At 39.0% G+C, this 10,555-nt stretch overlaps 1 protein-coding gene across 1 annotated transcript in view; it reads left to right on the forward strand.

Annotated features, from left to right (window-relative positions):
* Positions 1-10,206, forward strand: part of LOC104271614 (phosphatidylinositol 4-phosphate 5-kinase type-1 beta-like) — a gene marked incomplete at its 5' end in the record, with an annotated part of 11,582 nt that extends 1,376 nt beyond the window's left edge. Inside the window, 6 exons of the mRNA XM_009866332.1 lie at positions 1,366-1,449; positions 1,541-1,589; positions 2,121-2,205; positions 8,204-8,359; positions 8,847-8,991; positions 10,170-10,206. Coding sequence (XP_009864634.1) covers positions 1,366-1,449; positions 1,541-1,589; positions 2,121-2,205; positions 8,204-8,359; positions 8,847-8,991; positions 10,170-10,206 — 556 coding nt within the window. The remainder of the gene's footprint in view (positions 1-1,365; positions 1,450-1,540; positions 1,590-2,120; positions 2,206-8,203; positions 8,360-8,846; positions 8,992-10,169) is intronic.
* Between the last annotated feature and the right edge of the window lie 349 nt (positions 10,207-10,555).

A 10,555-nucleotide genomic window follows, 5' to 3' on the forward strand; every position in this document is an offset into this window, starting at 1 on the left:
TCTAGTGCTGCCCAGACCCTGAGCAGTCTAGCACCGCTACTGAAAGCCTGCTGCAGCATCTCAGTTAGCCCCTTGCACTGTCTCCTCTCTCATACTGATGTAACTGTTAGTGTGGCAGACCTCACTGAGGTGGATGAAAATGAACTTCAGTCTTAAGAAAAAGACCCCTAGATTATTCTTCTGCCATGATCGTAAGGCCACGCAAGCATGAGGCTGAGGATGGATATGCAGCAGCAATGACTGCTTATAGTAGATTGAATTAACAGTCATAGCTTCCAGAAAAAGCTGGGAGAATATAGTTGTGTAAACCACTTAACGCTTCTGAATGTCTGACTAGTTAATTGAGCTGGAGTTTACAGTAACAGACTTTTAGAGTAATCTAAACTCCGCTTGTCCTGACATGGTTTCCTTTGTGGCTGGAATAATAACCCCACCCAAAAAAAGAAAAAAAAAAAGAAAAAAAAAGTCAAGTAGATGGTAGCCTTGTTTTGTTTGGGGAGGGGACTAAGGGGACTGCTGTCCTTTAGTGGCAGAATAGGGAATATACACTCAACTGTGTCTTTGATAGCTGTTTCGGGTATGTATTTTTTTCTGAAACTGTTAAAAATATAAAAATATTTGTAGGTATTGAATATCTTGCATCTTCAGTCTCTTCTGATTTTGTACTGGATCCATCAATGTCAACAGAAGCTGACAAACTGAAAACTGCATATCAGTTTATGGTTCTAAAAGCAACAGACACCTTTTTTCTAGGTGCTGGAATAGAAGAGAGGATCTTAGGATGAGCAGCTTGTTCTTTTAAGGTCATAACTGAGAGTAAATACTCAGAACCAAGTGGAGATCCAGATCATCAGGCTTCTCAGCTTGATACTTTTCTGCCTCTAATCTGTCTGTAAAGAAATTTTTGAAAAACACGTATTTAATTTTTAGTGAAAAGTATACAAGACAATCTTTTCAGACTTGGAATCATGTGCAGGCTTTCTACGGTTTTGTTACATGTGATCAATAAGGTGACAAAACTCTCTTTTAGCTAGGCTAAATTATTTATTTTCCTAGTAAACTGACTTCTACCTTTTTTTCCAATTTTAAGATTATCTAAATATTTCCAATTCTATCTAAAAGCTATCCTAAAATACTCTTTGTTTATAATGTATATGTACCACTGAAACCCAGATACCTAAGGTTTACTATTTAAGATCAGTTGTGGGTGAAGTGACCCGCATTTGACTGACTTTGCACTGTGGCATGTAGCTTGAATGTTGTGCCTGTTTATTTGGGTTTGCTAAAAGGTACAGTTCACCTACTAACTGATGGCTAGAGATGTCTTAAAGGATAATCTAACTACATTTTTACTGTTTCTCTCAGAATGGGAGGTATTCCAGCTAAAAGCCATAAAGGAGAAAAGCTGCTTCTATTTATGGGTATTATTGATATTCTCCAGTCTTATAGGTAAGTTGAATTTCAAGCTTTTATTCATTAAGATATTCTGACATTACTTACATTTTATAAAGCAATTCCTTTTTTTTTTTTATGTGCTTAGATTAGTGAAGAAGCTGGAACATTCTTGGAAAGCTCTTGTTTATGATGGTGTAAGTACAGGGATTTTTTTATCTGCTGATATTTAAGCTAATGGAACGTAGACCAGGAAGGATCTAGCTCTGGTATATTTGAAGTCTACCATCACCACGTGGTTTGGGCTGTTGCTGAAATGTTTTAGGTCCATTTCCCAATACATGCTCTGATTTTATTTGTTGATCTTTCAAAAAGCAGCTAAAATGGTCAGCTTGTCTTTATGACTTCAGCAAGACAGCAGCCACTTAGCAGGACATTGATGACTCTATAGCTGAAAAATGTACACAATGTGAAAAAAAACTGCTTAGAATGCTAGGAAGTTTTTGCAGAATATGGCCATGTAAGTCATAAATCATAATTTCATAAATGAAATATCTAAAATAAAGTTCTTGAGGAATTAACCTTGGAAAAGGAAAAACTTTTTAAGATGCACTTGATTGTGGCTTAAATGTATGATATAGTTTACCTGAGATACTCAGCTTCCTCCTGACAGTTTACTTGTGATTTACTTATGGAAAATGTGACTGAGACCTTTTTAAATCTTGTAGGACACTGTTTCAGTTCACCGACCAAGTTTTTATGCAGACAGATTTTTAAAGTTTATGAGTACAAGAGTTTTCAAGAAAGTTCAAGGTAAGAAAGTTGTGACTTGCACTCTTTTAGATAGATATTTTTATTATATTTACTTTAGAACACTCCTGCGTTGGCAATAAGAGAATCCTTTCTTCAGCTTCATGTAGGTCTTAACATTGCTAGAAGTTGAGTTTCTTCACTGGAGCTAATGGGATTGTACTCTAATACTAGAAGTACAGAAATTTTTTTGCTATGTATTTTTTGTATAATAGTTTCCCTTATGGTAGCATTGATATAAAGATAACTTTCATTATCTAACGATGTGTCCAGTCCTGCATCTGTTATTTATAGGAATACCACCATTAATTTTAGTGTGTTTAATTTGCAAAAGTAAAGATTTACATACCACCTCCAGCATATTTGAAAAGATAGGCATTCTTCCTTTCTTCCCATCTTCTGTGCTTTATCAAGGAAAAAAAATCAGAAGTTGGAAATTAATAAAGTCTTTTGTATTTGTCACCGTCACCTATTTTTAGTTTTCCCCTCTATTTCTCACTTGTTAATCTTTTAATTAATTCTCAAGTGTAAGATACATATCACTGCTAGTTACTTACAGGGTATGTGGGTTGACCTTGGATAGATGCCAGATGCCCACCAAGCCACTCTACCCACTCCTCAACTGGACAGGGGAAAAAAATATAACAAAACCCTCATGGATTGAGATAAGTACAGGGAGTACAGGGAGAAAACACTCACCAGTTACAAATCAAGAGCAAAGCAGACTTAACTCAGGGAAATTAATTTAATTTATTACCAATCAAATCAGAATATGGTAATGAGAAATAAAACTCAGTCTCAAAACACCTTCCCACCACACCTCCCTTCTTGTTAGCTTCAACTTCACTTCCAATTTCTCAACCTCCTCCACCCAGGCAGTGCAGAGGCATGAGGAAAGGGCGTTCATCACACCTTGTCTCAGCCACTCCTTCTTCTTCACACTCGTGCCCTGCTCCAGCATGGGGTCCTTCCCATGAAAGACAGTCCTCCACAAACTTCTCCAACATGGGGCCCTTCCACAGACTTCTGTTCTTCATGAACTGCTCCAATGTGGGTACCTTCAGTGGGGTGCAGTCCTTCAGGAAAAGACTGCTCCAGTGTTGGTCCCCCGCAGGGTGAGCAAGTCCTGACAGCAAACCTGGCATGGGATCCTCTCCCCATGAGGTAACAGGTCCTGCCAGGAGCCTGCTCTAGTATGGACTCTCCACAGGGTCACAGATTCCTTCAGGGCACATTCAACTGCTCTGTTGTTAGGTCCTCCATGGGCTGCAGGGTGGATATCTGCTCCATTGTGGACCTCCATGGGTTGCATGGGGACAGCCTACCTCATCACGGTCTTCAGTAGGGGCTGCAGGGGAATCTCTGCTCCGGCACCTGGAGCACCTCCTCCCCCTCCTTCTTCACTGATCTTGGTGTCTGCGGAGTATTCTCTCTCACATATTCTTACTGTTCTCTTCTTGATGCTGTTGTGCAGCAATTTTTTTCCCCTTCTCTCTACGTTTTCACAGAGGTGCCACCACCATCACTGATGGGCTTGGCCTTGCCCAGCAATGGGTTTGTCTTGGAGCTCGCTGACATTGGTTCTGTTGGACATGAGGGAAGCTTCTAACAGCTTCTCACAGAAGCCACCTCTGTAGCCCCCCACTACCAAAACCTTGCCATGCAAACCCAGTACACAGAGGAAAGAAAAAAATCAAAGAGAAACCCACTGTTTCTACACAGGGACATTGCTACTGAGAGTTGTCCAAAGGCTTGAGATTAAGTCTTGGAGCAATAATTTGACTAGTGATTGTCACTTCTCTCAAAGAAAATTGATTTCTATAAGTTGAAGTAGAACTTCAAATCTGTAGATCACCTTCGGGCGTTGGGGATGGAGGATAAGAAATGGATGCTACATAATGAGTTCTTCTTCTGTTGTAGTTTAACCCTGGTGGGCAGGTGAGTCCCATACAGACAGTCATTCCCACACCCTGCCCATGGGATGGGGGAAAGAATTGAAAGGGTAAAAGTGAGCTTGGGTTAATGTAAAGATAGTTTAATAGGGAAAGTAAAGGAATTCATCCACTACCCATCAACAGGCGCGTGCTTAGCCATCTCCAGAAAAGCAGGGATTCATCACGTGTAATGGTTACTGGGGAAAACAAATGCCTTCACTGTGTATGCTTCCTCCTTGCTCCTGTTTATCTCATATTTTATTGCTGAGCATAGCATCATGTGATCTGAGATATTCCTCTGGTCACCTAGGGTCAGCTGTCCTGGCTGTATCCCTTCCCAAATTCTTGTGCACCCCCAGCCTCTTCACTGGCAGGGCAGTGTGAGAAGGTGCTGATGCTGTATAAGTACTGCTCAGCAATAACTAAAACCCTGGTGTGCTGTCAACACTGTGTTTTTGTCACAAATTTAAGGCACAGCACCATAGAGCTACTACAAAGAAAATTAACTCCGTCACAGCACTGCACCTCTAGAGAGTCCAAATGCTGAAGTAACTACTATGTAGGCATATGAAGTTAGATTTCAGCAAAGATGTTGGAGAAATAGCTGTCCCATTTTGTTTCTTGATTCCAAACAAAAGAACAAATTAATGTTACTTTAATCCCATAAAGCAAAATAGATGTTTTATCAAAATCTGAGTACAGCTTTGAAGTAAAATAGCAGAATTTGCAAGTATTAAAGTAACGGATTTATTTTCAGACTAGCTGAATTTAGCCTGACTTTGAAAATTAACGGGGGAAAATTAGCTATCATTCGTGAATACACATCTTGAACATAAATTCTTATATTCATCTCTACCTTGAAATATAGTTCCTCCATGTGTGATAAGTATATTCTTACGGCACAATTACAAAAAAGAAAAGAAAGTAAAGTCAAAGTTTAGAGACTCATCTTCTAAAAATCTTCTTCCATCAAAAGTTAAGATCAGGTTTTATTTTTACTAAAATTTCTACCGCTGGAAGTCAGTATTTTTCAGGCTGCGCTGGCCTTTGTTAATCTGCATTTTGTCTGATGATAATCACTTATTGCAAAAACAGTATCCAGCTGTTTTTGGAAGGAATCAAGTTATTTGGAGTGAGCTTGTGAAACTCTAACCCTGTCCGTGAAAACCGATGTTAGAGATGTGGCAGTTTAGAACATACATGATTAGGTCTGAAAGAGGTCTTTCTGGTAAGAAAGAAGTGATATTTTTGCTTAGCCTCTGGGAAACAGTATTTTGTGAGTTTCATTGCATTTTATAAAGCAGAGTTTTTGACAAATACAAATTAATTGGCTAGAACTATGTAGTTTATAGAGTCTAAAATTGATACTAGTTAGCTGTTTGATAATTGTACTTGAGGAACTGTATCTCATTTGGAGTTAAGTGTCAAAATGTGGAATAGACACTTGGCTCAAATGCTACAGAAGTAGTATTGAGCATGCGATGTTTTATCAAATTGATAGAAGGTGTTTTGTAAATACCTTTTTGTCCAGTATTATGCTGGTCTCTCAATGTTTTTATTAGTTACCTGCAGTGAGAAACAAGTCTATGTGGGAAGTGGTAGAACCAAATACAAATGAGGAACAGAACTAAACAAGAACTAAGTGAAACAATGTCGTGGATAAGGGCTCGGCCGGCCACTAACACGGACAGATGCTCTCTAACCCTCTCTTCCCCCCTAAATGGGAAGGAAAAGGGAATGAAGCAGAGAGACTTTCGGGTTAGAGAAGAAAAAAAACTAGAACAGCTTTAATGAAACAATAATAGAAATATAGATAGTAGCCCGATATCAAACCCGACTCCTTACCCCAAATAGCAATCACCACTGATGCTGCAGAGCAGGAGGCACTGGGAAAGCCCCAGGCTCAGCGGCAGCAGGAGCTGGATACAGGGAGCTGGATTCGGGAACTCAGAATCCAGATCAAAAGCAGGAGGTCAGATGGAGTCCTCCCTGGACACCGGCCGTTGCAGAAAAGGAGCAAAGAAGAAGAAAGAAGGGAAAGGGCAGAAACTCTCGTGATCACTCAATTTATACTAAATATGATGTATATGGGATGGAATACTCTCGTTGGTCACCTGTCCTGTCTATTACCCTCCCAGAGGTGCAACCTTTTACTTCCTTGTGACCCCTCTTACTACCCGGCACCCCCAGCGTGGCACACGAGAGCCAGGAGTGGCCTTGGTCACTGTAGGAATAAGTATCAGCAAGAGCCTTTCTGCATCCCAGTCCCAGGCAGTAACTGTAAACATCAGGTGTTATCACTGCCAGTAGCAGACACTGTCTGCAAAAACATGCTGCTGACTTCAGAAAGTGCAGCCTTTTAGAAGAGACTAAACTGGAAAGTAAAAATCACTAAATAGGACTGGGTTTTAGCTAAACCCAGGACAAACAAGAATGATTACAAATACTAACACAAATTAACAACTTAAGGTGTTAAATGTTAAACCCTTCAGAAACAAATTGGTTAATATTAAAATAAAAGGTCCTGATGTGATATGACAAAATTCAGCTGAAAGGAGGAAGGAGCCTCCTGAGACTCAAATCTCTTAAACCCTGGAATAATTTTGCCAAGAGAACTGGTGGAAGCTCTGTTATCTGAGACAATATTCAAAGGAACTCCTCTGCGCTGATAGAGAGTAAGGAATAGACAACTTGATCTTTCTGTCTGTTGGACAAAATAAATGTCTCATGCAACTAGATTTGTTTCCTGAACATTTGAGTCTATTTTCAGTTCTCTCTAATTCTGCCTTCTGTATCTGTGTCAGCACAAGACACAACCCGTTCTGTATCTGAAAGCTACAATGTACAATTAAGGACATCATGACTAATTTTCTATCTAATCTTTATTTGTCTGTCTCATTTTTCCAGGCTATTAACCTGTCTTAATATCACACTCTTATTGATCTGCTCTCCGTACAAGGTTATTAATCTACTTTTATACAGATTAATGGTTAAAATGCATTATCAGTCTTCCATAAAATAACAAATGGGAATTGTTCCTGTCTTAAGGAACATTGTTTCTAAAACTGAAGTTAGACATTTCTGTTTGAAATCTTAAGGCCTATTATGAATTTGTGCTTCTTCCCCTAGCACACAAAGCAGTCCTTCATAAAAAACAATAAAAACATAATAAGCACATTCAGCCTTGGGCAGAAGCTAGCTCAGCAGCTATCTCCTGTGTTATTTTTTAACAATGTCTTGGAGCTACACATCTGATTCTCTTCTTCAGTCTTTAGCTAAGTGTCTGGGATGCTTTTAATTTGAATTTTGTGGTACAGCACAGTATGAACTATTGGAGAGCAGCTGAAGTAACCTTGCAGCAAATGCATGGAGGTCAGCAGCTAGCAACTGAAAAACACTAAGCGAACTGGCTGGCATCCTTCTGGAGAAGAACTACAAATTAGGGGTGTCATGGTTCAGAAGTAGTAGCAATGGTCAGACCCTAGAGTTTCACCCAAAATGCCATGTTAAGTTGGCAGGCCCTGCTAAGAATTATAAAGGAGGTGATCATACCTAAATGTGCAAGCTGTCACTGTTTTGAAAGTGTTTCTTTTACTGAAAGATGTTTAACACATGCCACTGAAGTGGAAATTCTACTGTAGCACATTCATTATTATATATCAATAGTTCTTGGCTCCAGGAAATGATCATAACCTCTCAGAATACTCCAAATGCCTTTTGAATTTTCCTGTCTTTTGGTTTTTTTTCTGTACTGTTCTGTCTTTTATTACATGTGTTGATACTTCATAGGATATTTTTACCTTAATGATGTCAAAGTTAGTGGTTTTTTGTCCTATAAGTAGTAGGAAACCCCTGAAAAGACAAAAGTACTTCACTCAAAGATGAAATAACAATACCTTTGGCTCTAGTTTGAATATAACATTTAATAAGTCGGTTTGCATTGGATGTGTTCTTCATCCGTATTCAGAATATAGCTTTATATAGAGCTTGCTTTTCTATATGCTATTAAAGATGTACAAGGGAATAAAATGACACCACTCAACACCTATGTCTATTTGGTAATGCAGCTTTAAAGTCTTCACCTTCAAAGAAACGGTGCAATTCCATCACAGCCCTGAAGGCAGCGTCACAAGAGATAGTGTGTGCTGTTAGCCGGGAGTGGAAGGATGAAAGGCATGGCATTCTTGCTGAAGGACAAAGCTGTGCCAGCCTTGATGAGGAAGGTAACTTCTTTCCAATCAGCAGCCTAAACAATGTTTTTAAAGGAACTTAGTATAAGCTCTAGAAGCCCTATATCTAGAAAGACTCCTGTCTCGCTGATCTTTCAAAACTTCAGAGTCAGGTTATTCTCATGGAGAGAGTTGCTAACTGTATTTGACAGAGTGGACCTTCAAGAGAAGGAGGAAGTCAGAATCAAGGTTATAGTATGTTATTAATCTTCTGGGTTTCAGGGAATCCTAAAAAAATTACTCAGCCTGCTTAGTGGATAAAGGCCAGAGCCAGTGCTGTTCTTTTCACTGACTTTTAAAAAAACATGTCACATGAAGTGTTTTGAAGCGAAATTAATTGTTCCCAGAGTATTTTTGAAGAGTTACAGTCTTTGCTTCAAGAAGCTGTTGAGAGGACTACCTGACTCCTTACACTTGCATAAAGATTCCTGGATTAATTTGAAATGAAATTTGTTAATGTTATTTATTTTTATCTATGAAGTACTAGGTTCACGCCATCAGCCAGATCTAGTGCCAAGCACTCCATCTCTGTTTGAAGCAGCTTCCTTGGCAACCACAATTTCTTCTTCTTCCTTGAATGCAGATGAGCATTATCAGCGTGATCAACCTATGCTCTACTCTAGCAGGTAAAAGCTGTACGTGTGGTAGAGGATTCCCCACTGTTTTACTAAAAGGCTGACAGTGTGTACAATGGAAGGGGGCTCTGAAAAAGAAAAGTCAGAAGAGGAAGTTTCTCTGTAGCTCTGTCCTGAACCTCTTCACTGATGGAGGGGCCCCAAACACTGATGGATCTCTTTACCCTGTGTACTAAAAAAATAGCCATTGCTGTGTCTGTTTTTGTCAAGAAGGGTAACCGTTGTGAACTCTAGTATCTTGAATTTTGTTGGGAATAATTTGGAATCCTGGACTACACTGTGACTATGTAAATTTGATAAGCTTACTCGTGCACTGAGATGTAATCTTTTTCATTAAACTCATGTTATCCAGAAACTTCAAGTTATTTTCAAAGCAATCTTAAGACAGTAGGATTTTGACTCCTATTAAAATTGGATCTACTGCATTTTCATAAGAAGTAAAATGACTTGCAGAGTTACTTGATCGACGTGATATTTCCATTTTCATTAAGATGAAATAAGTCTCACTGATGTGGATAGGCTTTGCTGTAAGAATTTGGAATGTGGTATGGTTTGTGGTGTAACAAAGGTGAAGTTTAATTACAAAACCATCAGAAGTTGTCCCAAAATGCACTTACACAAGCCTTAGGAGATAAAATTACTAATGAGTACATATTAGTAGAAATAGAGCTCCTTTAAGTCAACTTCTGTAAGTCTTGCCCAGCTTGTGATTAAGTTAGCTGTAGGACTTCAATATTCCATGATCTTTTACCAAGTTTTATCTTCGCTAGATAGAAGGTTATAGAGCAGTGAGGTTTTTTATATGCTTGAAGCTTCAAATAAAACTATGTAACTACTTTGTTTGGGCATCAGTCAGCAAAAGAGAGCTGTGGAGTTGTCTGGATAAAGAGTTCAGATTTACTGCATATAAAACTTTTCAAACCATAAATTAACGGTAGAGAAAAAATATTAATAAGTTAATATTATTTTCATGTGAAGATATTTCAAAACACTCCTAAAATAAATAAGATCTTTAGCAGATCTACACTTTGATTGTAAGTTTAGACTTCTTTAGTCTCCAGTTGTGAGAGTCAGTCAGTGAAATAACCTGAAATGTAGTACATGGTGTCAGTTATGTGGTTACTCTGCACATACCTTAGAAAATCATACTGGAACTGTAGTGTCTGCAGTCCGGGTTTGCGTACTTCCAGTTCCTCACTACAGTAGCACACATTCTCAAACACAGCAGACCTTGCACAAGCATGCATGGATCTTTGGCTCTCTCCATGTCTTGTGTCAAAACAAAAAGTCTTTGCCCTGTGGCCAAGAGATCTGTGACGGGAGCTGACCAACTAACATCCTTGCTGATGTAGGTGCATCCTCCACTGACAGGGGTTTGTGGCAGTTATTTTCTCCAGGCAGGTTCATGTCACCAGCTCAATACATACAATTCATGAGCATTAGCTTTCTTGTCACACCTGATGACTTTCTTTTAGGATTTAGGAAAACTGCTAAGCATACTCAATATTAAACTTAGCTAACTCGTTTAGAGCATGATGCTGATAACACCAAGGTC

Source organism: Apaloderma vittatum, unplaced genomic scaffold (assembly GCF_000703405.1).
Source record: "Apaloderma vittatum isolate BGI_N311 unplaced genomic scaffold, ASM70340v1 scaffold22603, whole genome shotgun sequence".
In the NCBI taxonomy this organism is placed as follows: domain Eukaryota; kingdom Metazoa; phylum Chordata; class Aves; order Trogoniformes; family Trogonidae; genus Apaloderma; species Apaloderma vittatum.